At 52.5% G+C, this 26,562-nt stretch overlaps 2 protein-coding genes across 4 annotated transcripts in view; one reads left to right on the forward strand and one right to left on the reverse strand.

Annotated features, from left to right (window-relative positions):
* LGMN (legumain) overlaps positions 1–12,283 on the forward strand; it is a 35,779-nt gene extending 23,496 nt beyond the window's left edge. For both annotated transcript variants that reach the window (XM_049612275.1, XM_049612276.1), the window contains 10 exons: positions 619–704; positions 2,020–2,095; positions 2,802–2,864; positions 3,656–3,722; positions 4,575–4,693; positions 4,780–4,869; positions 6,767–6,967; positions 8,051–8,221; positions 11,412–11,479; positions 11,748–12,283. In XM_049612275.1, the coding sequence (XP_049468232.1) occupies positions 619–704; positions 2,020–2,095; positions 2,802–2,864; positions 3,656–3,722; positions 4,575–4,693; positions 4,780–4,869; positions 6,767–6,967; positions 8,051–8,221; positions 11,412–11,479; positions 11,748–11,790 (984 nt within the window). In that variant the 3' untranslated portion in view covers positions 11,791–12,283. The remainder of the gene's footprint in view (positions 1–618; positions 705–2,019; positions 2,096–2,801; positions 2,865–3,655; positions 3,723–4,574; positions 4,694–4,779; positions 4,870–6,766; positions 6,968–8,050; positions 8,222–11,411; positions 11,480–11,747) is intronic.
* An 8,875-nt stretch (positions 12,284–21,158) lies between these two features.
* RIN3 (Ras and Rab interactor 3) overlaps positions 21,159–26,562 on the reverse strand; it is a 123,008-nt gene continuing 117,604 nt past the window's right edge. For both annotated transcript variants that reach the window (XM_049612278.1, XM_049612277.1), the window contains exons 9-10: positions 25,024–25,187; positions 21,159–22,294 (exon numbers count right to left, since the gene is read on the reverse strand). In XM_049612278.1, the coding sequence (XP_049468235.1) occupies positions 21,983–22,294; positions 25,024–25,187 (476 nt within the window). In that variant the 3' untranslated portion in view covers positions 21,159–21,982. The remainder of the gene's footprint in view (positions 22,295–25,023; positions 25,188–26,562) is intronic.

Here is a 26,562-nt window from a genome sequence, read left to right on the forward strand (position 1 = left end):
GAGAGGGAGGCAGAGGGAGACAGAAAGAATCTTGAGCAGGCTCCCCACTCAGCACAGAGCCCGACTTGGGGCTTGATCCCATGATCGTGACCTGAGCTGAAATCAGGAGTCAGATGCTTAACTGACTGAGCCACCCAGGTGCCCCTGTATTGCTTTTTTAAACGATCAGGCATCAGCATTATAAAATCTTTAAGGACATCAAGTGTCCTTGGGATTTGACCTCCTAGGCAACAAGCTGGATGCAAAGGGAGGCCCAGTGCTGGTGCCTCTCCTCCCTTTCTGCTGTGCCTCTGAGGTGCTTTGCTCTTCCCTGGCTGTGTGTCCCTGCCTACCAGCATCTTTGGGTTTCCGCACATGGACTCTGGGATGGTTAGGAAGGAAAGACGGGCTTGCTGAGTTGCCATCAGCCAAAGGCAAGATGATATTTGAGAAGAGGTCATGCACAGGCCCCAGAAACACTGGCCTTGCTTTGGGTCTACTTTGGTTCCAAAGTGTTTGCTCTTAAACCTTGAGCCTCGGAGATCTGTGGACCGCTGGCTCAGGTCTGCTACAGACTCAGCAAATGCTCTGATTGAGAATGACACGTATGTCTGATTTTGACTTCCAAATTCTTTGTAGGATGTGACCCCAGAAAATTTCCTTGCTGTGTTAAGAGGTGATGAAGAAGCAGTGAAGGGCAAAGGATCTGGAAAGGTCTTGAAGAGGTAATGTCTGTTTTATAAAGCCTCCCACACTTTCCTAATGACTTGGCCCCCAAATAGGTATTGTTCTTTGCTCCCGTCCTGTTTACTCATGAGAAGTAACAGAGTGGGAGCTTTGTCCTGACTTACGACAGGCCGCACGGAACCGATGGCTTCACTGGGGAGCGCATTTCTGTACTGAATTAACCCTAGGAGCCAGGGTCCTTCATTATCATTAATGAAATGTTCTCTGTCACTTGAAGCGACTGCTTTTTGTTGTCCACGATCCTAGGGCTGGTATTTTTCACTGCCAGCACAAAACACTGAGACAGGCGGGAAGCCCTGCAGCCGGTCAGGTTGTAGGGTCTGGCCTTCCGGTTCTGTGCTGTGTTCGAGGTCAGCCCAGTGGGGGAGAGGCGTACATGTGTATACACAGCTCTCACCTTTGTCCTGGGGAAAACCACCCCACTGCTTGCTGCCGGCTCTGGGTGACCGTGACCGATGGCTTGTTAGCATCTCTTGATGTAGCACGTTAAGTGATGTCAGGGACTTCAGTAACATGCCCTCAGACTCTCTCAGATCCTTGGCAAATGGTGCTGTTCCTTTCATGCTAGAAGGGAACAGTGGGCACAAGGATGGGCAGGTGGGCCGGGCACACCGTGGGCAGACTGCGTGCAGGCTGAGGGGCCTGGAAGGGAAGAAGTCTGAACTGAAGGACTGTGTTCAGCTGTGTGTGCTGACCTCCTTCCCTCATCTTAGGGCAATCTGGTTGGAGAATATGGCCACTGGCATGGGGCCCGATTGCCAAAGGACTTCAATGTTTAGGGAAAAAAAAACATGTTTTTAATATTTATTTATTTTTGAGAGAGAGAGAGAGACACACACACACACACACACAGATACACACCGAGTATGAGCGGGAAAGGCACAGAGAAAGAGGGAGACACAGAATCCGAAGCAGGCTTCAGGCTCTGAGCTGTCGGCACAGAGCCTGATGCGGGGCTTGAACCCACAAACCTTGAGATCATGACTTGAGCCAAAGTCAGACGCTCAACTGACTGAGCCGCCAGGCGCCCCTAGGACCTCACTGTTTGAATCATACCTGGTCCAGAAGCCAAGCCACCCAGCAGATGTCTCCTCCCGGACCGTAACTCACAGCTCTGAGGCTCTGGGATGTGCCTTGTGGTTTAGGATCACCCTCAGCAGGAGCAGAGGGCACCACCCAACAGTAGACCGTAGTCCTGGAGCATCTTCTTACTTTTTTGATGGAGCAACTTTTCAGAGAAGTCGAAGTGAAATAGTGGAAATTTTGACCTTGTGTGTCCCGCTCTCTCGGCAGCGGCCCCCGGGATCATGTGTTCGTTTACTTCACCGATCATGGAGCTATTGGAATACTGGTGTTTCCTAATGACGATGTGAGTTTTCCTTAAAATTATAAATACAAAGTAGGAGACTAGCAAACAAAACCTTGGCATTGACATGAAACCTGGGATGTGTGTTTCTCATGTCCTACCAGGGTTGGTTTCTGTGTGTGGCAGGTGAGTGTGGGGGACACGCGTAGCGGCTTGAAATCTGTCTGGCAAGTTTTGCCTACATTCGTCTTCGTATCTGAGCCTTAGTAAAAGGTCTCCAGACCTGGGTGCATTGCAGTAGAGGCAGTAATAGAACACGGTCTCTGAACGCTTCAGACGAAGTGATGGAGGAGAGAGCACATTCTTGTCCCCTTTTTATTTTTTTTCTTTTAATATTTATTTATTTTTGAGAGAGACAGAGAGACAGCATGAGCGGGGGAGGGGCAGAGACAGAGGGAGACACAGAATCCGAAGCAGGCTCCAGGCTCCGAGCTGTCAGCACAGCCCGGCGCAGGGCTCGAACCCACGAAGTGTGAGATCATGACCTGAGCTGAAGTCGGATGCTTAACTGACTGAGCCACCCAGGCGCCCCTCTCTTCCCCTTTTTAAATATTTGAATAAAACACATGAGGTGCCACTTTGGGATAGTGCTGTTCACCGTGATTCTTTCTAAGGACCGGTAAATAACAATTTACAAAGCATCATTAGGACTTTTTTTAGGGGGTTCTCTGGAGATGTTGGGCTGAATGTCCGTATTCTTATATTTCAGCTTCACGTAAAGGATCTGAATAAGACCATCCAGTACATGTACAAACACAAGATGTACCAAAAGGTAACGTCAGCGCTTGGGGCAGCCTGCGGGGAGGAGTACGAGGAAGGCAGTAGACGCAGAGCCTGCCGTATACCGTGACTGCCCCAGCCCCAAATGGCTGTTATCTGGGGAGTCTCCTTGGGATCGGTCTTGACCGCTGGTTTCCCGGGATTAAACTGTAAATTGTAATTCTAGGGCTTTAGCTGTTAGATCAGGATCACTGGAGCTCTTGTTAAAACAAAGTGTGGACCCCACCTCCAGAGTCTGACTTGGAGGCCTGGGGAGAGGCTTGAGAACTTGCCTTTCTGAGTTGACATGGATACTGATGGTCCAGGGACCACTTTGAAGACCACTGTTCTAGCACTGACTTCAACTGGGAGCAGCCGGGGAGGAAAACGCCATCGCCTAATTTTCACGTTGGCCGTCGCTCGCCCTTGTAGCACCCTTTATAGAAACTGACCAGCTCGGGCATGCACGTGATAGAAATGTGGAAAGAGGGCCTGCCGCACCGTCTCCCTGAACTGGACGGTGGAACAGTTTTCCTTAGCATTGTCTATGGCACCATTCGCTCTGCACCATTTCAACTAATGGATCATTTTCGTCTGTTAGCGATGAATAGGTTTGAGTCCTTCCGGTTTGCATGACAGCAGGTTCTGTGGCCTCCAGCAGCAGCCTCTCACGGCAGAGATCTCTCCCAGAAGCAAGAGTCAAAAGACCCTTAAGGATGGGACAGGAATGTGAGCAGAGCCCGCATTTGTGAGAGGTCCGTGCCTGGCCAGGGTGTGAGGTCATGTGTCTCTTTCACCTCACAGATGGTGTTCTACATCGAAGCCTGTGAGTCTGGGTCCATGATGCGCCACCTGCCCTCCGACATCAATGGTACGTGGTGGTCGTGCTGGCCTCTGAGCCAGGCTGGGTGGGCAGGTTGCTCAGTGGCGCGGTTGGTCATTGATTCTGCCGACGTGAAGAACCGGGCGGTGTGTATAAGCAGGGGCTTAGGGCAGCCTGGTGCACAGAAGCGGGGGTGAGGGGTTTACTGTGGGCAGGAATAAAGAATAAATAAACAATAAAGAATGTGATGTGAGCTTCATGGTGCTCTTCCAGGTTCTAGTAAAGCTACTTAAGTCCAAGATCACATAGCCTTTGGACCAGCTTCGGTCCCTTTGTGATGCACTGCTTGCCGGCCATCTGATCTTGGGCAGTTGACTTACTCTCTTTGGCCCTCAGTTACCCCCGTCTGTGAAATGGGGATGAAGATGCTGTCTGTTGGGAGAGTTGCATTTTAAGTGATACCACTTGCCCAGCACGATTTTGAGCCCATAGCAGCTAGGTAGTAAACGGTAGCTATTGTGTATATTCAAAGTGTTCGTTTGTTTGGTAAATGTTAGCTTTCTCCAGCAATGAAATTAGGTACATGTTCTTCAAGTTTCCACAGCTATTGAAATGGTTCAGATTATTCTAGAATCGCTTAATATCCTAACAAGCACACGGGCTGCTTATTACCGCCGGCCGCGTCCGTCAGCCAGCTTCTCTGTCTTCCCCATTTCATCTTAGGCAGTTGCTGTAAACAAGTGAGCAGGGCTGGGTACGGCCGCGTCTCTCTGTCCTGCCCGTGCTGTTGGCAGGTGGCGAGCTCTGATCACACCGGGCGGGAGGGAGAGGCTCACGCATCGGGTGGGAGCCACGGCAGAGAGGAGAACATAATGAAAAGATGTCTTTAACTCCTACTAGTTTACGCGACCACGGCTGCCAACCCCACCGAGTCGTCCTATGCCTGTTACTATGACGAGAAGAGGTCCACGTACCTGGGGGACTGGTACAGCGTCAACTGGATGGAGGACTCGGATGTGGTGAGTCCCTAGGGTCCGGCCGTCCAGCTGAGGCTGAGCCGTCAGCTCTGACTTGTCAGAGGACTTCAACGTTGGCATCTTTGCAGGAGGACTTGACCAAAGAGACCCTCCACAAGCAGTACCAGCTGGTGAAATCCCACACCAACACCAGCCACGTCATGCAGTATGGAAACAAGGTGAGAAGGGCAGCCTGGCCCCTCCGTGGATTCCCGAGCCTCAGGCCGACTCGCCTGGAACGTCGATCTCTTGGCGAAGAGAGATGGGGACCCAGGGGAGAAATGGCCGAGGCGGCGATGGCCCTGCCTCTCACAGCCAACTGCATCCTGGGCCCCGGGCCCGGGCTCTGGAGTCGGACCTTACCAGGCTCAAACTCGCAGAGTTGTGAGATTTGGGGCGAGCTCCTTAGCTTCGCTGCATCTCCCTTCTCTCCTTGGTCAGAGCCTCAGTGTGCAATTAAAGAAGGTCATGCACCCAAAGCACTGAACAGGGCTGGCACACACTAAGAGGTCTCTGGATTGAAAGCTTCTGCCTCCTAGGACCCCACATCCTGCACGTTGCACTTGTTACTTTCACCCTTTGGCTAGAACTTAGGGACTTCCGCTCCCCCCCTCCCCCACCCCGCCACTGCCCAGAAGGGACCTAGGTGGTTAAATGGGTAAGATGATCAGGGCTGTCTAGACAGAGGTCACAGCAGGTGGCTGCTGAAGGCTTGGGCCTTATGTGCCACCATGGGCGGGCGTGGTGGGGGGCAGCCCTTGGGATGCGCAGAGGAGGAGGTGGTCTGTGTACCTCTCCATGTGACCAGACACCACTCCCCAAGCGGCCTGCCGCCATCTGAGTGCTCGCCGGCTGAGACCCGTTCCTCTGATGCAAGCATGGGCCTTCTAGAAAAACTTGTGAGCTGGTCAGGCCAACTGCCTTCAGCTCGTCCCTGACAGAGTGTGGACTGGGGCCTGGAGGCCACGAGACAGGCCTTCAGGATGCCACGGGCCTGGCCGGGCTTCTGAGTGGGGGTTCCGGAGTGGGGAGCAGAGAGAAGGCAAGGGGGGAGGTGACTTGGACGAGGCGCCCTGGCTGTTTGGGGGGTTCACGGGGGAGAGGGCACCCAGCCACAGCTCCTTGTCCCAGGCTTCCTGTTCACTTTGTGATTTCCTTGGCGCTGGCCCTTCCTGGTCTTGGTCGAAGAGGTATGATGGATCTTTGCCAAATGTTACATGTTTCTGTATATTTATTTTTTTGTCTTAGAACTTTTTTCGAGTATTGTTGCTTGGGTTAGGAACAAGAATACTTGTAGCGTTTCTCTCCCTCTGATTGGGATCCAGTCTGGAGTGACCTGTGCAGGCAGAGTCTGGCCGTCATGCTTGTTTGGCCCCGACTGTCAGCCGGACCCTCTGTGGCTTTAGCTCTGTCCATCTCAGTGGACCCAGGCCCCAGCTGCAACCTGAATGGATGCTTTGCACCTTCCTATTCCTGGTCTCTAGGGACAGGCAGGTTAACATGGATAGGGGAGCACAACCCAGGTCGTCACTGGTTGAAACGACTCTGGCCCCAGCTCTGCATGACTGTGGAGTAAGGATCATCTATATATGAAATAATTAGCAGTTCTCCTGTAAAGGATGCTGGATATTTATTTTATTTTATTTTTTTTAATGTTTATTTTTGAGAGAGAGAGTGAAAACGGGGGAGGGGCAGAGAGAGAGAGGGAGACACAGAATCCGAAGCAGGCTCCAGGCTCCGAGCTGTCAGCACAGAGCCCGATGCGGGGCTCAAACCCACAAGTCATGAGATCATGACCTGAGCCAAAGTCAGACGCTTAACTGACTGAGCCACTCAGGTGCCCCTAGATGCTGGGTATTTTTGAAGTTCATCATCGGTGGATTTCAGGAGCTCAAATGTGTTGCGTTGCTCACTGCTGAGGGCCAAGCCTCTGTTTTCCGGCTGCGACTGTGGCTGTTCGGTGGTCCTGAAACCACATGGTGTGAACTGTGAGCCTCCCTCGGAGAGGCGGGACTCAGGGTATGTGTGGCACATCCACTCTTCCCACTCAGACTGGTTCTCTCCCTCTCTCCTCAGTCGATCTCTTCCATGAAGGTGATGCAGTTTCAGGGTATGAAACACAAAGCCAGTTCTCCCATCTCCCTGCCTCCGGTCAAGGACCTTGACCTCACCCCAAGCCCTGAGGTGCCCCTCACCATCATGAAAAGGAAGCTGATGAGCACCAATGATCTTCAGGAGTCCAGGAACCTCGTGGAGAAGATCCACAGGCATCTGGACGTAAGTAGTGGTTAAAGGAACCATCTCCGGATACTGCTCCCAGCCTCAGCGGGCAGCACGTATGAACTTGGTTTCTGCCTCCTGACAGTTATCCAGCATTGTTGGAGCCAGGTGACAGCACTCTGGGGCCACTCCGCCTGGCACATGGGGGTGTGTGGGAAAGGAGACTAGTCTGTGCTCTGTGTAACAGAGGAGTGAGCAGCGGCTGTCCTCATCTTCATTCTTCATTAGTAAGCTGACCTTGACCTCTTTCTCTCTCCTGTATCCTGCCAAGAAGTCATGGCATGTGGGTGTTTCCCTTTTACACCTAGTTGCTTAGAAGACATTTTTATTTTGCTACTTGAACACTAGGTTTAAAATTTTTTTTAATGTTTATTTATTTTTGAGAGAGAGAGACAGAGTGTGAGTGGGGGAGGGGCAGAGAGGGAGGCAGACACAGAATCCAAAGCAGGCTCCAGGCTCTGAGCTGTCAGCACAGAGCCTGATGTGGGACTCGAACTCCTGGACCATGAGATCATGACCCGAGCCAAAGTCGGATGCTCAACCCACTGAGCCACCCAGGAGCCCCTGAACACTGAGATTTTCAAAATATTAACCGATTTAGAAATAGCAGTAATAAACTCATTTTGTGCGAAGGTATTTTTTTTTATTCATCATTTGGGAAGGAAACGATGCCCGCTCTGTGCCCCTCTATCTGTCCGGTGGTTTCTGGAAGAGGCAAAGTGCCTGTGAACACACTGCACCATTTGTGGGACAACAGTCTACTTTGGCACAATTTCTATATCCCCCTCCTCTTCTCCGAGTGGGCCATGCCTGCTCTTCAGGTATTTAGATTTAAATGTTAACGTTGTGCGAGAAGACATCGGAAAGGCAGGGTATTTCTAAAGGCTTCTAGCTGTTCCAGAAGCCTCGCGTGCACAACCTCTTGCCTTCTGTAGGACGCCTCTGTTGGCATCTCTTTCGACATCCTGGGTTAGAAGTTGCACGAAGAGAAGCCTTTAAATGGGCTCCTAACCTGATCCAGGGTTCCAGGAGAGACTGCGTTAAGTAAGGTACACTTTGAAAAGATGTGTTTCTTCACAGGCTAGGCATGTCATCGAGAAGTCAGTGCAAAAGATCGTCTCCTTGATTGCGAGGTCCGGTGCTGAGGCGGAGGGGCTGCTGTCAGAGAGGGCCGAGCTCACGGCGCACGACTGCTACCAGGCAGCCGTGTCTCACTTCCGCACACACTGCTTCAACTGGCACTCACCCACGGTAAGCCCGGAGCCCTGGGGGCCGCTAGCTGCTGCACCCTGCCTCCCCTGGGTCAACTGAGCCTTTCCCTGTGTCTTCAACCCCTAAAGCTAAATTAAGGTTGTCCACTAGAAATCACGTGGGATGCGTTGCCTTGTAGAAGGTTCCATCCAGGCTGAGGAAACAATGGACTCATTCAGAGGCCTTTGATGGGGACAAGAGGAGGAAGTTCAGCCAAATTCACTGACCATAAATCCTGGCCCCAGACACACTCAGTTGTTTTGTGGGTAGGAGCTTACCAGTCATGACTCAACTCCCATTTATATTTGACTGAAGGGGCATTCCTTCTCTGTACACTTGTGCTGTCCCGGCCAAACACCGGTCACATAGGCTTTCTCCCTTTCGGGTCTGTTCTGACCCCTCCCCAAGCCTTATTGTTGGAGTCAGGTGCTGGCCCGTGGAGGACAAGGTAACAAGCTTCTGCAGATTGTAGAACGTCAGGTGGGAAGGCGCCTGTGGTCAGCGCTACGTGATGCCGGGATCCTCCTACGGAAGGGGGTCAGCAAACCGGCCCACGGGCCAGATCCTACCCGCAGCCCTTTTTTTTTTTTTTTTTTTTTAATTTTTTTTTTTTTTAACGTTTATTTATTTTTGAGACAGAGAGAGGCAGGCATGAACAGGGGAGGGGCAGAGAGAGAGGGAGACACAGAATCCGAAACAGGCTCCAGGCTCTGAGCTGTCAGCACAGAGCCTGACGCGGGGCTCGAACTCACAGACTGTGAGATCATGACCTGAGCCAAAGTCGGACGCTTAACCGACCAAGCCACCCAGGCGCCCCTATAAATGGTTATATTGGAACACAGCCCTGCTCTAAATGCGGCATCGTGTCTATGGCTGCATTCACACTGCAGCAGAATCGAGTAGTTCATACGGCCCACAAAGCCTAAAATATTTCCAATCCAGCCCTTTACAGAAAAAGTTCGCCGACTTCTGCCTTAGAGCTGTGCTCTTTGGTATGGTAATTGCCAGCCTCGTATGGCTACTTAATTTCAACTTAAATGAATTAAATTAATTCAAATGCAGTAAGATGTGACGCTTAGTTTCTCAGTGGCATCGGCCACATTTCAGTTGTACAGTTGCCACAGGCAGCCAGTGGCTGCCGAACTGGAGAATTTTGTAGAACGTTTCCGTCCTCATAGAAAGCTTTGTCGGGCCGTGACGGGCACACCTGGTCACGCTTGAATGCTTCCAGAGATGGAGTCCTTGGCACTTCGGATGTAGCTCTCCATTACTTGGAAGCTCTCGATTTTATTTTTTCATTTATTTACCTTTGTAAAGGAAGTATTTTTCTTACCTATTAAATGATTAAAAATGTCCCCCTCATTTAATAAATGCACTGTCTCCTGGTGGTGTTACTCTTCTTAAAAAAAAATTTTTTTATATACATATTTTTAATGCTAATGAATTTTTATGAAAAACACAAACACAGCCAGGTGAGAAATGAGCAAAGGAGCTAAATCAAAACGTCACACAGAAAGATACCCAAATAGCCACACACATAACAAAACAGGCACAGTCCCTCATTATTCATCAGGGAAATGCAAACAAACACACAAAACAAAACACGAAAAAGGCAAATCTAACAGAATGGCTAAAATTAGGAAGACAGAAAACGACATCTCCCGGTCACGACGAGGTGCAAATGGAACTCTCGTTCGTTGCTGTTGGGAGTGGAACTTGGTCACCGTCTGTGGAAAACTGGTACCATTTATGGTAGATTTGCAGTTAGGCCTGCTCTGTAACCCAGCAATCCCACTCCTGAGTATATGCTGAACAGCAATGTCCACACTTCTGTACTACGAGTCAAGTACAAGTATATTCCTAACAGCACTATTTGAAATAGCCAAATACTAGAACAGACATGTCCCTCAATTGTAGCACTGATTAAAAAAAAAAAAAAAAAAAGCACTGACAAATGTGGTATATTCATGTAATGAAATACTGTGCAACCGTGAAAATGAACAAGCTCCTGCAACATACCACATGGATGAACCTCACAAATACAATACTGAGCAAAAGACATGGACCCCAAAATGTATATACAGTATTACTCCATTTACATAAAATTCAAAAACAGGCAAAATGAATCTTTGGTGTTGGTAATTACCGCTTACCTTTGGGGAAGAGTACACTTGATGACTGGGAAGGACCTTCTAGGAGGTTCTGGGGTTCCTAGGATGATGGACCATCTGTGGTGGTTATACACATATATTCACTTTGTCAAATTTCACTGAGCTGTGCCCTTAATTTGTACACCTTCCTGCTTATATGTAATATTTTTTAGCTTTACTAAAAATAAATGTATTACAAGTTTGTAGAAATTTTACTTCTCAAGATCCATTCTTAATTTTTTTTTTTTTTTAACGTTTATTCGTTATTGAGAGACAGAGAGAGACAGAGTGTGAGCAGGGGAGGGGTAGAGAGAGAGGGAGACAGAATCCGAAACAGGCTCCAGGCTCCCAGCTGTCAGCACAGCTGTTCAGCGGGGCCTGAACCCACGAACTGCGAGATCATGACCTGAGCCGAAGTCGGACGCTTAACCAACTGAGCCCTGGTGGTGGTACTCTTTTGCGCCCTGGAATCACACAAAATGAATCTGCTCCTTCTTCCCCATGAGAGTTCTCAGATTCTCCTGAAGGTTAAAATGAATCTGCTTCTTCTTCCCCATGAGAGTTCTCAGATTCTCCTGAGGTTTTTTCAAGATAAACATCCCGGTTATTTCAGTCTTACCTGTTGCGTGCCATCCCGTTTGGTATCCACCCCCCATCCATCTCTCATCAGTGTGTCCCTCCCAGAACGAGGTTCCCAGAACCAAACGCCAGGTGGGCGGGGTGGGGGGGGGTCCTAGGTAATAGAAGGGAGCAGGGCCATGTGGACTCTTCAGTCAGGAGGCCTGGCCCGGCACCGAGAACGCTCTGGGAGGCTCGCCAGCCCTCAGGCCAGGCTGCATTTTTCACAGGAGAGGGAGCCCATGAATCTTCTCCAGATTACCGAAAAGTGGAGGGGGGGATCCATGAGCTGAAGAAGCTCAAGAGGCACAGATCGAGGTGCTTTCCCCCCAAAACCACAACAGTGGGATATTCCCAGGTTAGAAGTTGCTTGTGTGGTGGTGATGGTGTTTGACGATGTCTTTTTTGGTGTTTTCCTCTAGTACGAGTATGCTTTGAGACATCTGTACGTGCTGGTCAACCTTTGTGAAAAACCTTATCCGATTGACAGGTGAGCCAGCCCTGGGCCTTGCAGGGTCAGTGTCATTCCGAAAGCAGAAGCAAGCAGCATTGCTAAACCTTTTCTGCAAGTGGACACTTTTACTTCTGCCAGCCACCCTCTCTCACGGGAGAGGAATCCAAAACTGATGCCTCCTCCGTGAGATCATTGTTGGGTGGGTTCGTCATAAAGGATGACCTGTTCCAGGCTGGATTAGGTTTGTGTGAATGTTCTTCAGAGTTGACATGGGTCACCAACTTCTTCTTCCTGTTTTGCACAGAATAAAATTGTCCATGGACAAGGTGTGCCTTCATTACTACTGAAACACTGCCTTCCTGACGGGTTTCCACGAGGGAACACTGCCGCTCAGAACGCGTGCTAATCCGGGCAGAAGAGGTAGAACAAGAGGGAGGCGAGCCTCCCAGGCCCTCCTGGGGAGCGCGGACATTCCCGGGCCACCCTCTAGGCCTCACACAGAGACCTGCTCACCGCTGCCTACTTCCCCAGCCTCCTGCAGGTCCCGTGTGATGCTCCGATAAAACCACAGATTGGTGTGGGGAAAGCTCTGTGTTGAGTATAATTGCTTCTTGGGAGGTGTTTGTGCTCATTGGTTTGAAGGAGTAGGAAGTTCACTGGGGCCTCTGTAGCCAGTGAAAGTCTCTGTTCTGCGGAATTTGAAGCAAGTAGGGTGATTTTATCGAAGAGGGATGGATGCCCCAAATGGAAAACTATTTTTAGGAAATCTCATGATTTTTGATTGCTTTTGTATCTTATTTATCAATAATGGGCAAATCTCAAAAAATAAAATTTTATAATGGAATCTGAGTATTAATTTCAGGCCCCCGACTTGGTTAGTTTATGCTCTGGGCCTCAGCTCCCTCACCCCGTCCCACGGCTCTGCCCTTCCTGCCCCTCTGTACTTCTCGGATTTCTCAGCCCCCTGTGCCTTTGCTACTTACTGGTCCTCTTGCCCCAGAGTGCCTTTTCCTGCGTGTGGTTCTCTAGGTGTATCTGAAGTGCCACGTCTCCCTTGAACCTTCTTCCACTTCCTCCTGGCCCCCTCACCCCCTCACCGAAGGTCCTCTCCCCTTTCTGTGTTGATTTGTATCTCTTACAGCACCTGTCAAGATCTGCCTTTACTGGGGAGGGGGTGTCTCAGCTCCTGGAGGGCAGAGACTGACCAACTTACTGTTGTTTTCTTGGCCCAGTGCCCCACACTGGGAGGTACTCAACGCCGGGCTCGCTAAAGACACGTAAGTAACACTAACCGTATCCATGCAGCGGAATATCACAGAGCATTAAAATGGAACGAAGCTCTTTATGTGGGAACGTTAAGCCAAGTTATCAGTCACCAAAGACCATGTGCTACACGATTCCATTTGTATCTATTTGTCCAGAATAAGCAAGTCTATAGAAGCAGAAAGTGGGTGAATGGCGCCAGGCAGTGGGGCGAGCAGGGAACGGGGAAGGAGCTGTAGCTGATCGCCATGCAGATTTCTTTTTAGCGGTGACTGAAAATGTTTTATATTCGCATAACTCTGAAAATACAAAAAAGCCCCAGAATTGTACACGTTCAGTGGAATTATGCAGTTTACTCGTTACATTTCAGTGATGCTGTTTTTAAAAACAAGCCATATAGCCAGATGCTGTGTAGCTAGCTAGCTAGAGAGAAAGCAAATGCGAAACACTAAGTAAACCCCGATATTCATGACCGCCTGTCTTTATGAAGTGAGACCTGTCTTACTTAACAGTGATTGATGCCCTTAAAATTTTTTTTTAATGTTTATTTTTGAGAGAGACAGAATGTGAGCAGGGCAGGGGCAGAGAGAGAGGGAGACACAGAATCTGAAGCAGGTTCCAGGCTCTGAGCTGTCAGCATAGAGCCCAACATGGGGTTTGAACCCACGAGCCATGAGACCTGAACCAAAATCGGACGCTTAACTGAGCCACCCGGGCGCCCCTGATGGATGCCTTTAAAGTTTGGAGTTATGGATCGGACGTTGGGACACTGGCCAGAAGGGTTATGTCCGTGACAAATTCCAGGTGTTAACTTTTGTTTCTAATGGGCCCACTTTCTATCAGCACAGATTACCCTTTCTCAGCGAGGCTGTCCTCCGGCTAATCAAAGGACCTCAGGATAAAGAACTCTTACCATCCTACAGATGTGGGGGAGCCCTAGGGTTTTAGGTAACAAGTACACGAAGCATACTGTGTGTGTCATCACTAATGGTCAATGATGGGTGAAACAGAGGGCTGGCTGATGTTCAAAGAAACCTGAGCACTGAAAAGGAGAATTTTTAAAAGGAGTACTTTAAAAAGGCCTCAAGATACAGGTTGGAAGAAGCTCTGTTCTTCTATTTCCACGAACTGTGATGCTCTTGTTCTCCATTTGTCCTCTGGAGAATGAAAATATGTTTTATCTACTGAATAAATACGGAAACTCCAACAGCATTCATGGTCCTAAGGGTTAAGAACAGCTATATTTTGTTTCTGAAATAAACGGCAATTGCATAATTCACAGTGCTTTGGTTTCTTTTTTTTTTTTTTTTTCCTCCCTTCCTCTTGTGGTTCCACAGGCCCCCAGTAGAAATGGGCTCTCTGTGCCTCTTATTGTAATTTTCTGTTAGATTTTTAATGAGGTTGAACTTTCCATGTGTGTCACAACTAAGATCAGCCTTTTTTTGTAATTATATCCAAAATGTAGAGACATGTTCTGGCATAAGAGTCATATAACACAAAAATATTCAGAGCAAATTGTGGCCATCTCTTTTCCTCCCCATAAATCCCAAAGAGCAGTTTGGTATTCATCAAGAATCCCCTTCCTCTCTATTAACATACCTATATGCAAATTAGACTTTTTTTTTTAACCTTTTCATTATAAAAATGTATAGGAGACCATGCAAAACAGATATGTTGCTTAGTGAATTATAGGGTGAACATCCTTGTAACTATCACCGAAGTCAAGAAACTGAACTTTACCAGCTGTAGTAGTCAAGGTCGTCGGCAGAAACAGAACCGATAGCAGACTGGAGACCCAGGGGGGAGTTGCAGTGCAAGTACAGAAGCTGTCTGCAGGTAGATTCCTTCTTGCTCCAGACTTCGCTCCAGGCAGGCCTTCCACTGATTGGACGGGACCCACCCACATTACAGAGGACGATCCCCTTTGCTCAAAGTCCTACCAATTTCCCTGTTGGTCATTACATCCAAAGAACACCTTGGCAACAAACATCCAGAATCACATTTGACCAGATATCTGGGCGCCGTGGCTCACTCCACGTCGACGCATAAACCACACCAGCCATCCAGAAGCCCCTCCTGTTCCATCCCGGTCACGGCATTGTCCCCCCGCCCCCCCACCCCCACCCCGCCCCATGACCACTCTCCTGTGTTCTTTGTGGCGTTCACGCATGTGCATCCCCAGACACTGTTCGCTCTTCCCCACTTAACAAAAACGGTAAATGTCTTTTCAGCTCCTTTAACCTACAGATTTCCTCCCCACCTCTTTCCAGCTTCTGTTGAGGATCCCAGGCTATTGAGTGGTGGAGTTTCTCAGCCTGGGTTTTGCTGACTGCATGCTACGGTGTTAAGCATGTTCCCGGCTCACTCCCCTGTGTCCCCTACAAATCAGCAGCTCAAGCATGCTCAGGTTGGCTCCTTTTGGCAAAGGATGAAAGCAGGGTGTGCTCTTTGCTCAGGAGGCACACCGGCTGAGGTTTGTTCCTTTAAAAAAAAAAAAAAAATTAAGTTTATTTACAGAGAGCAAGCAGGGGAGGGGCAGAGAGAAAGGGAGAGAGAATCCCAAGCAGACTCCTCACTGCCAGCATGGAGCCCGATGCGGGGCTCGAACCCACAAACTGTGAGATCATGACCTGAGCCGAAACCAAGAGTCGAACACTTAACCGACTGAGCCACCCAGGCGTCCCTACTCCTTTCTGATAGTAGTTGAAGCTCAGTGCCTGTATCCATTAATTCATCAGAGGATTGCAAACTGGTAAAATTCTATCATTTTCTTCTCCTTTATTAGCTGCAATAACTTCTCTGCTGCTATGTATTTGTGTTTGAATTGGTTCCCTCTCCCCCTCAAAAGGTGACCCAGTAAACTTTCTAAATATTTTGAACTCATGGATGTAAACACATCTAATGGGTTTCAATCCGCTGTACTCTTTTGAAGCTGGGGCAGTCGGGTCCCCCCTCAAGCCTGCGTGCCCCTCGAGCTCAGTGGATAGCACATCCCTCCACCGCTGCGTGCAAGCCGGGAATCCAGAGGCCCACCTAGGACCCTTCCTCTCCCTCACACTCTCCAGTGCATCCTGCTGCCGCTGCCTCCTCAATGCTTCTCAGGTTTAACCTGCCTGTCCCCAACTCCCTCCCAGTCCAGACCTCACCTCTGCCCTAGGTTCCTGCAACCGGCTTCTGTAGACCCCCTGCCTCCTGCCTGGCCCCCTTCCAATGCCGCTACAGGAGAGTGGAGACTTCCCACACTCCTTGTGATGCCAACCAGGATTACTCAGGGCTCGGCCCCGCTCCATCTCTCACTTCCCCTGACCTCAGGCCACCTTGAAATGACCGGTTATCCTGCATACAGCATTCTTCAGTCTCGTTTTTTTCTGAGGTTTTTAATTTTCTTATCTTTCTTTGTCAAGAACTGTCTGGGTTGGGTCACCTCGGTCTGACTTCAGCTCAGGTCATGATCTCACGGTTGGTAGGTTTGAGCCCCACATCGGGCTCTCTGGTGTTAGCACAGAGCCTGCTTCAGATCCTCTATCCCCCTCTCTCTCTGCCCCTGCCCTGCTCACGTTCTCTCTCGCTCTCAAAAATAAATAAAATACATTAAAAGGAAAAAGAACTGTGGGTCTGAGATTTTACCCCACTTGCAAGCTAACAAGTTCACTTGCCGCAGTTTCATAGGTGCTGGCAGAAGATAGGAGACCCCTGGGGCAGAGGCAAAAGACGTTATGTTACTCCCCACACTCAGGTTGCATGAGCTTCACATTTGCTTCCATCCTCCCTTCCCACCACGTGTACGGAGGCCGAGGTGGGCCCAGGCAGATGCTGTTCACACAGCGGGGTCTGGGTCATGGCTGAGAAGTCTTGAGCTTAGGAAAACTCCCTGATCTTTTCAAAAATGCTGCTAGCGGGGCGCCTGGGTGGCGCAGTCGGTTAAGCGTCCGACTTCAGCCGGGTCACGATCTCGCGGTCCGTGAGTTCGAGCCCCGCGTCAGGCTCTGGGCCGATGGCTCGGAGCCTGGAGCCTGTTTCCGATTCTGTGTCTCCCTCTCTCTCTGCCCCTCCCCCGTTCATGCTCTGTCTCTCTCTGTCCCAAAAATAAATAAAAAACGTTGAAAAAAAATTTTTTTTTAAAAAATGCTGCTAGCAAACCTGTGCAACTCTTGCCCTGGAGGGAGACACTGTCTTCCAAGGTGAGAAAGAGTATTTCATTTTCCTGGTCAGGAAAAAAAAAAAAAAAAAAGCCTTCTTCCCCAGAGGGAGAAACTATATAATTCAAGGCTATTCAAATACTCTTAAAAAGATGACTAGAATAAAAGCTGTCAATGACCCGTCACTAGACATGTGGAAATGCAAGGGACATACGGACTGTCTCCTGGTGGTATTGCAGGAGTTCTAGTCCCTCCTGCCCTCGGCCAGCTCCTTATCCTTCAAGACCCAGCTCAGATATCCCTGTCTCCAGGGAGCCCTCTTTGCTTCATCCAAGTGGGGTACCCTCCACTCCCTCAGGCCCCAGAGCATCCTGTGCTTACTGCTGTCATCAAACTGGTCACACTAAGCTGAAAATTGTGCATGGCTCAGCAACCCCCAGATTTGAGCTCACCTCTACCCTATAGACCACAGAATGCCTTCATATAGATTTGGAAGAGGCATCTCTTCTTCTGAATGGACATGGTGCCACAGGCCACAGCCTCAAGGCTGTTCCAAGGAGTAGCCCTGGAGTCCAGATTGAATTTCAGTCCACTTAATCACCTCAGCTGTGCAACCTTGGCCGTGAATGACCTCCCGGCCCATATATGCAAGCCCTCAATTTATTTACCTTTTCAAAAAGATCTGAGGCTTCCCTTACTTGTCCCCCGCCCCAGCAGGAGTTTGTGTGGTCCCTGCAACAAGCCTGGGAAATCGGGACATAAACACTCATTTTAAGAGCAGGGAAGGGTGCCTGGGTGGCTCAGTCAGTTAAGCATCCGACTTCAGCTCAGGTCATGATCTCGAGGTTCGTGAGTTCGAGCCCCGTGTCCGGCTCTGTGCTGACAGCTCGGAGCCTGGAGCCTGCTTTGGATTCTGTGTCTCCCTCTCTCTCTGCCCCTCCCCGGCTTGTGCCCTGTCTCTATCTCTCAAAAGTAAATAAACATTAAAAAAAAAAAAAAAAAAAAAAAAAGAGGGAGCTGAGATGTTCCGTGACTTGCTGAGGGCTCCCAGCTGGGCTGGAGCCCAGGTCTCCTGGCTGCTGCAGAGCTTCTTCCCACCCTTACTGCTCAGCAGGTTTTTCTGACTTTGAAAGCAAACAGATGTTGGAGTTTCCTTTTGGCTTAGGGTTGCGTGGGCTGAAAGGATTCTGGAGAGCCTTCCTCAGAAAAGAATGTTTCCCGGCAAATCGCGTGATGGCTGGGGAAGAGGGGAAGCCACCGCTGTGAGCTGGCACTTTCGTCCCCAGAGCCCAGCTCTATATAGCCTTCCTGCGAAGGAAGGGCCTGGTTCCTGCCACAGCTGCTGCCCACTTCCTCCCAGATGACACGGCCCAGCAGGAGGCAACTCCGGTCCCGGAATCCAGGCCAACTGAGGGCATACACAGCAATCGGGTCTGCAAATGCGTGCCAAGACTTCTGGACACAGCCTCGGCTTGCCAAGTGGGAAGATGGGTGTGTCTGTAGTGGGGGACGGGGGGGGGGGGTGTCTGCTGCAGCCAGACGGCTCTCTCCCCCTCTCTCTGCCCCTCTTCCCTCTCAGGGCCTCTGTTCTCTGCGCATCTCTCCTGTAGGCCCGCCCCTCGTCCCTCCAGCTCACAGTTGGGCAAATCGGATACGCCACCTTAAGGTGTTGTGAGGCCATCACGGGCCAGGCATCTTCAGGGCCTGAGATTTTTTCTCGATGGGCAGGACTTTGTACCCAGCTGTCACTGGGAGGCCTGGGAGAAGTAGGAGTAGCAGGGCCCGGGCGTGACTCAGTTTCTCTGCAGAAAGCTGGTGGCTGCTTTCTCCAAGGCTGGCCCCAGCTCCAGCCTCAGGCTGAAGGCTAGTAAAAGCAGAAGAGGGAGCCAGCCTGCCAAGGGGAGAGGGGACACATGCCAGGGAGGAGACAGATGAGCCCCTGTCACATTCTTTGTCCCTGTCACCCTTGGACACACACACACTGACGCACAGCTCTGGACTCCTGACCGCTTGCTCGGGGCCACCCTGTGACACTCACCATGGCTGGCTGCCTGAGGCAAGTTCACCCAGAGCTGGGACCTAACAGGCAAGGTTTGATGACTGGTTTTCTACCAACAAGTCACTTGTGATGCTGTGTGGGTCAGGAAGAAGAGCCTTAGATTTTGGGGTAGGTCAGCCCTGAGTTCAAACCTCTGACTGCACAAGCTTGGGTACAACACTCTGTTATCAGCTGAATTGTGTCCCCCCAAAGTTCCTATGTGGAAGCCCTAACCCCGAGTATCTCAGAATGTGACTGTATTTGGAGACAGGGCCTTTAAGGAGGGGAGTAAGGTTGGGGCGCCTGGATGGCTCTGTCGGTTGAGCGTCCAACTTTGGCTCAGATCCTGATCTCACGGTTTGTGAGTTCGAGCCCCGCATCGGACTCACTGCTGTCAGCCTGTCGGCACAGAGCCCACTTCGGATCCTCTGTCCCCATCTCCCTGCCCCTCCCTGCTTGTGCTCTCCCAAAATATAAATATATATATACAAAAAGAGGGCATTAATGTAAATTAGGTCAGAAGGGTGGGGCCCTAATCTAATAGGAGTGGTGTCCTTAGAGGAAGAGACAGAGGGGGGCTCATGCAAGAGAAAAAAGGCCACATGAGGACACGGCAAGACGCAGCCATCTGTGAGCCAAGAACTGAATCCTGCTGACCCCTCGATCTCAGACTTACGGCCCCCAGAACTGTGAGAAAACAAATGTGTTGTTTATGCCCCCCACTCTGTGGTGTTTTGCTATGGCAGCCCAAGCGGACTCATACGCCCCCTTCTTCGAGCCTCGATGTCCTCATCTGCAAATACCTCTCTGCAGGGGCTGTTTGCAGATTAAAATAATGCAGGCACTAACCAGTGCCAGGCTCCCCCTGAGGGCTCAGCATGTGTGACGCTCTGGATGAGGCCCGCACCCCTGTCCTTGTCCGATCACACCTCCCTGTGGGCAGAGACATCTAGACAACAGGGAGTCCGGGCAGCCCCACCCCTCCTGCCTTCTGGCCTCTCCTGGGTGAATCCCGGCATTGGCCTGAGGATGCTGGGCCCTGCACACACCCACACACACACGCGCACTGATCTTACAGCGGCCCCGTCAGCCCAACTCTCTGGCTGCTTCTGCCCTTCCTGGGAGCTGGACGTAAGACCCCAGGGCTGCGCTAGGACCCAACCCACCCTCTGAATCCCAAACCCACCCCATGTTGAGGCCCCCCCTTGGGCAAAAGGCTCCCTCTGACTTTCCCCGACTGCCTCGGGCCTCGTCGGAGGCGGTGGGCACTTACCTTACAGCTGGGGGTACAAGGCCGCATCGCAAGCTCAGCTCAGGCCTGTGGGGACTGGAAGCCCAGGAAGGGGACGGTGTCTGCATCCTGTAGCGGGGGGAGGAGGAGAGGGAGGGGCAACCTGGGACCGTGCCTGGCTACCCTCGGTTTCTGTACATTTGCCCATCTACGCTCACCCCCAGCCTGGAAAGTCCTCCCGGCCAGCAGCGTCCTGAAGCAATCCTTGTATCTCACACCGGGCTGGCCTGGAGCCAGAGCCCAGGGCCCAACAGCTGTTTGTTGACTGACTAAACGAGCTGGCTGATGCCCAGGGGTTTAATTCGGGCAAGTCCAGCCATCCTTCCCTGGGCACACTGCTCATTGCCGTTCACGCTGGGGCTCTGTTTGAACTTTGTCTGTTTTATTCTCTGTTTCCCAAGGCCTAGAAGAGTGCTGACAGGCACTCAACAGATACATATTTTTAATCAGCGTGGACGACACAGATGTGAATGGTTTGAATCTGGAGGACAGAGCAGAAGTATCAACAGACAAGAGCAATTTGCTATCTCTCGTGAGGAGATGAGCCTGGGGGGCTGTGGAAACGTGTATAAGGACACTCTTGCCAGCCTAGGAAGTCAGAGGAGTCTTCCTAGAGGAGATGGGCTTTGAAGGATGAATAGGAGTTTGACCAGTGACTCCAGGAAATGGTATTCCAGGGATAAGAAGCAGAAGCAGGAAGGTGTGAGATCATTTTTGAAATGATACAGAGGTGGGAATGACGGGAACCAAGGGTGGGGTGGGGGAGGCAACAGATGACCAGGCCGAGGGGCAGACAGGGGCCACGGCCATGGGAGCGGAGGATGGTTGACAGCACAGTGCAGATTCTGTCAAAAGACAGGGCCTTCGGGAGAAAGGAGGGGGAGGTCTTCTGAACCCCATCTGGGAAGGGAGTTAGGCATTCATGGGGGGGGGGGGTCTGGCCGGCTGAGCAGGGCTCAAGCCTCTTGAGGAAAAAAGATGCCATTTTTGAAAGGGCTTTTATTAAATTCTCTGGCCACATTGCCACAGCCCTGGGGCGTGCCCACCAGGGAAAGGGCTCCGTCAGTGTTCTCCTGTGGCTGAAGCTGAACTTGTCCTTGTAGACGCTGAGCCGGCCTTTACTTGGTGGATCTGGTGTTTGGCTGCTTCCAGAGGGACTCAGAACCTGGGGGGTGGGAGGGCCACTGCGGGCACTGGTAGCTGACGGCAGTCTCCGGTGTAGGGATGGGGGGGGGGGGGGGTCGTCTCAACGCACACCCTGAGAAATGCTCCTGAGATGCTGGGAGGGGCCAAAACATCCAGCTCCGTCCTGGGGGCGCGGTGGGCAGCTGTGGCCAGGCCGCTCCTCCTAAGGACAGTCCTGGGGAAAGTCAGCCCTTCCCACAAAAGACAGGACTGGGCGGGGCCAGGGCTGGAGCGGAAGGACCGGCCTGAAGGGCTGTGAGTGAACAAGGGGCCAGGCTTGGGCTCTGTTTGCCGCAGCTGGCTGGAGAGTCCCTTCTCTCTCTCTGAGCCTCAGTCTCCCCTTCTGTCTAACGAAGAACTTGGCCCCTCGAGCGCTCCTCACAGGATCTTCACAGCTGTTCTGCTGGGTTGGCCTGCGCATGCTCGGTATGTTGCAAATGAGTGTGCCAGGTGGGCATCCCATCCACGTTGGGAGTGTGCGCGTGTTCAGATGGGGGGCTCCTGCATGCACGTGTTGGGGGCTTGGTGAGCGAGCCGGAGCCCAGTCTGCCCGCCTCCGCGCCAGCCAGGCTTTGAACGCTGCCACTGGAGGGGCCGGGGGGGGGGGGGGGGGGGCCCCGGCCTCAAAGGAAGTTGGGCTCCCGCACCACGAGGCAGGGCGGGCCCCCGCCCCCATCCAGGGGTCGGTACACGAAGTGGAAGTCGCGCTTGGGCTCGCTGCGCAGCAGGTAGCCTTTGATGCGGTGGGGCAGCGCCTCGTCCGCCAGCTGGAAGCAGCGCCCGTCGACCAGCACGAAGAGCCGGTAGTCCTGGGGCTGCAGCACCTCGAATTTCTCCGCGCACTGAGCGCACAGCGCCTCGGCCAGCGTGTCGGTCCGCGACGCCAGCGTCCGCGACTGCTGCTCGGGCTCCAGGAACGACACGCAGATGAAGTCCTGCGGGAGGGAGACGGAGGGGTCTTGCGTCACCGGGGGGGGGGGCATCCCTTCTCAATCCCGTCTCACCCCCACCCCGACGCCGGGAGCTTGCACGGGCGCCGAGGGGCTGAGTGGCCTCGGACAAGTCCAATGCCCTCTCTGGGCCCCCGGCTCCTCTCTACACAGAGAGGGGACTGCAGGGGCGGGTTGGAAGTCGGGGGGTTGGAAGTAGGAGCACCTGCGGCTGACTCTGCCGTGTGACCTCCGCAAGGCAAGGTCCTTCTGTCTCTGAGCCTCGCCTCCCAACGGGCTGAGCATTCTGGGGGAGGCAGCCGGGGCGGGTCTCGGCAATGAGGAGTGAGCACGCCCCCTGGTGGCCAGTCCGCGGGCTCATCCGTCACCCACTTCCTCAACAATTCCTCCCGACGCTCCCCCTGCATTCCCACCCCAGGCCCGACGCTGGGGCACCGAGGCTGGCATAAATAAAATCGAATGTGCAGACCCCAGGACCAGCAGCCCACGGTGCAGCTGGAGCTACTAAGGCTGGCGAAACAGTTCAGTCCTTAAGGCTGGAAAAGCCTGGGGATGGGGGGTGGAGGTTCCTCGTTGCAGGGGCAGGAGGGGGGCTTAGTGAAAGGGTAGGGGAGCTGGGCCTGAAGGCGGGTTTAGGACGGAGGGAGAGGGGCACCGCCCGAGCTAGGCGGGCAAGGGTGGGGCGATGCCTGTGGGGCTGGGTGTAGGAACACACGCACAAACCTGAACAGCATCTACACCTTCCAAGAGCCCCAGAGGAGGACCAGGTGGTGGAAGGATGGGCCCTTGAGTTCCTGCCTGGCTTTGAATCTGCTCCCATGCACTGTGTGACCTTGACCTCTCTGCGCCTCCATTTCCTCAACTCTAAATTGGGATGACACCAGTCCCTTACAACCTTGGCTGGGAGGAAGCAAACTAGCTCAGCGCCTGGAAGAGTCCTCTTTCCCCCCAGCACTTTGAGGGCAGGTAGGTAGCGGTGTGTGAGGGGCTGCCCCCTTGTGGAAGGCTGGTCGCAGTACAGCTGTCTGACCATAGGGAAGATAATGAGGACGAACAAGGCGACAGCGACTTAAGAGTGATGGTAACTATGGTTACAGGGTGGTGAGTGCAGACGAGGCGCTGAGAGGAAGCAGGGGGTGGTGCCCTCCCTGGACCCCGGAAATAGTGCTGGGGGGCTTCCTCATCCCCCATCCAAGCCTCTCTCTTACGCTTTACCTCCCCAGTGAGAGGCACTGATGCTCTGCCTGGTTTAGCACTGGGAACCTACAAAGTAGAAGCAAGAAGTGACCGATGCCATGGTCAGACATGGGCCAGCGGAGCCCCTGTTGCCAGAGTTGGTGGAGAGACGGGTGTTCCAGGAGGGGATGGGGAGCAGTGATGTGCTGGAGGCCGCCTCTACCAACTTATGCTGGCTCATAACCAGCTTGAGAAAGCCAATCGCATACATCTCTTTCCAAATCCAAGTTCGGCAATCCCAAGTTAGTAGACTGAAATTGGCCATGATGGGAGTATTTGCACCATGGAAATTGACAGAAGCTAAAATCAGAGCTGCCTTTTTTCTCCCCAGAAGCCAGTTGGTAAATATTATCAAGACATCATTGATAAGTGGTGGGGGATATCATCTTGGCAGCCTAGAACATGTACTTGGGGGGCAGAGCTCATCTGATCCACTGAGTCCCAAAGAGGGACAGGGACTGCTCCCGGTCACATAGCAAGCTAGTACAGAGCTGGGTCCAGACCTCCAGCCTTTTGCCTCCCAGGCCTGGGCTCTGTCTCTTACAGAGGGGCCATCTTGAAAGCCAGGGGTTGGGTTCAGGTCTAGTGTGCTCCAGGTGCCAAGGGAGTGAGACGGTAGAGTGTTTACAGCTCTGGATTGCTGCCTGGCCTGATGTTTTAATGTCTTCATTCTGCACACACCCCTATCCCAATCTGTCCCAGGCCCTGGGCTTGGGGCCCCTCAGACATGTGAGTCACGGGCCCTCCCTTCCATGGCAATGGCTTCATACACAGATGGTCACAACATGGTGTGATATATGCCATGGGGATATAATGGGGGAAGTAGCAGCAAGAAACACAGAGGAGGGCATCTAACCTGGGCCATAGGGAGTGGGAGACAGGTGGGGAGGTCGTTCAAAGAAGACTTCTCAGTGAAACTGAGGACAGGCTGTGGCAGCAGTGTGGGGCCAGAGGCTGAGTGCCAGGGAGTGGAGCTCCGCACGTTCAGGGAATCGGGGGCAGCTTGACCGGATGCAGCGTGGGGGTGTGTGGGCTGATGAGAGTGTAGGAGGCAGGATTCCCGCCGTCCATGGCTTGAATACTGAGTGTGTCTAGAGAGAGGTGGGGAGGGATGGTGGCTGGATTGGAGGGGCAGGCTAGGCGCAGAGGCACCTTGGCAGCATTTGTCCAGAAACAAAAGGGGCAAGGCCGTGGATCAGGCCGTGGGCTCCCCAAAGTGGGACTGGCAAGACTATGTCCATATCTCCAGGCCCAGCTGGGCACTAGGACATTAGGACACTGAAGACACTAAGGAGTGTTGGACAAAAGTCTCATTCCTCCCATCCTGTCTTGCCTGCTCAACTAAAACACCGATGCTGCCTGGAGAGACTTTTCTAAAGTATCCCGTCGATGTCGGGCTCCTGGGCTGGGGGGCCGTGGGATTGGCGTCCGCGGGACCGTCCCGCCGGCCCCCACCCACCCTGAGTCCCACGCATCACCTGCACGGAGGAGCGCGAGGCCCGGGCCTTGTTGAGCGTGCGCCGGCGCTCCCAGCGGTGGATGGAGTCCTGCACCTCCATGCTCAGCTGCCGGGTCACCGTGATCTTGTCGTAGTTCTTGATGTGCTCCAGGGCCCCGTACGTGGTGGTCAGGTAGTAGGAACCTGCGGAGACCAGGGTGTGGAGGCTGAGCTGGGACCCCTCGCCCGCTTCTCCAAGCTCCGCCCACCGCCGCCGCCTGGGGCGCACCTGCAGCACCCTCCCCTGCGGAGCTGCAGCCCTGCGCTCACCCCTGCAAATGCACACGCTCCCTGAAGACCAGCGTTCCCCCTCCCCAACCCAGTCCCAGCTGTCAGGCTCTGCTCCAAGACTGTCTTTGGCTCCCCTTCCGGACAGAACTTATTTATCTTTTTAATGTTTATTTATTTTTGAGAGAGAGAAAGCGTGAGAGCGAGAGCGCACGTGCGGGGGGGGGGGGGGGGGGGTGGGGGGGGGGGGGGGGGGGGGGGGGGGCAGAGGACCGGAAGCGGAAGCGGGCTTTGCCCTGGCAGCGGCGATCGAGATCGGATGCAGGGCTGGAACTCAAGAACTGAGATCATGACCTGAGCTGAAGTCTGTAGCTCAACCGACTGAGCCACCCAGGAGGCCCTCCCAGGACTTCCTGATTGAAGAGAGGAACCAGCCCCTTACTCTGATTTACACCATTATTAGTTACACCGTGAGTCATCTGCAGCCCCAAGCATGCCTGTTGCATTGGATGAAGCTGCCAACACATGTCTACAAATTCCACACCCATATGGAAAAAGTCCACACCCTGGCTGGGGAGGTTGTGATGCTAATGTCACAGCTAACACAGAACTTGGGCTGGCATCACGTATCAGAGAAGAGCCAATAAACCACGCATGCGCATCCCTTTGTAGTTGAGCTTAAAGCCAACTGTGCCAGGCACCCTTCCCTGGGGCCCCAGCCCTTGCTGCCCTGAGAGCCCATCTCCTCTAGCTGGCATGCCTCCAAGACCCTGTCCCCACCTGTGATCATGTCTCCCTGGCTAGTAACGGAGGAGCTGAGTGCAGTGCACTGACTGGGAGCGTTCAGGTTTGGAGTCAGAGAGCACAGTCCAGGTCTGTGCCCTTCAGCAGCCAACCCTGTGATCTCAGGGGAATTACTGTCCTCTCTATGCCTCAGTTTCTTCATTTACTTTTCCCAGAATGTTGTAAAAAGTAAATGAGATGAATACTGTCGAGTGCAGGGCTTAATCAAATGTGAGTAATGCAGGTAATTAGGTGACCTAAGGGAGATGCTCTAGAGGCTTCTCACCCTCTCCCAGACAACTTCCCCTTGACTTGGGGCCATGCCATGCAGTGCCTGCCAGGACCACTAGGTGGCAGGCAACCCCTCCCGCCGTGAGTTTGGGAGCTGGTTGTTCCCTTTGGGGAGAGTGTTGTCCTTTGATGGAGAAAACTCACTACCCCTTTTAAGATATTTGCACAGGGGCACCTTGGTGGCTCAGTTGATTAAGCGTCCAGCTTCACCTCAGGT

The sequence above is a fragment of the Panthera uncia genome (genome assembly GCF_023721935.1).
Source record: "Panthera uncia isolate 11264 chromosome B3 unlocalized genomic scaffold, Puncia_PCG_1.0 HiC_scaffold_1, whole genome shotgun sequence".
In the NCBI taxonomy this organism is placed as follows: domain Eukaryota; kingdom Metazoa; phylum Chordata; class Mammalia; order Carnivora; family Felidae; genus Panthera; species Panthera uncia.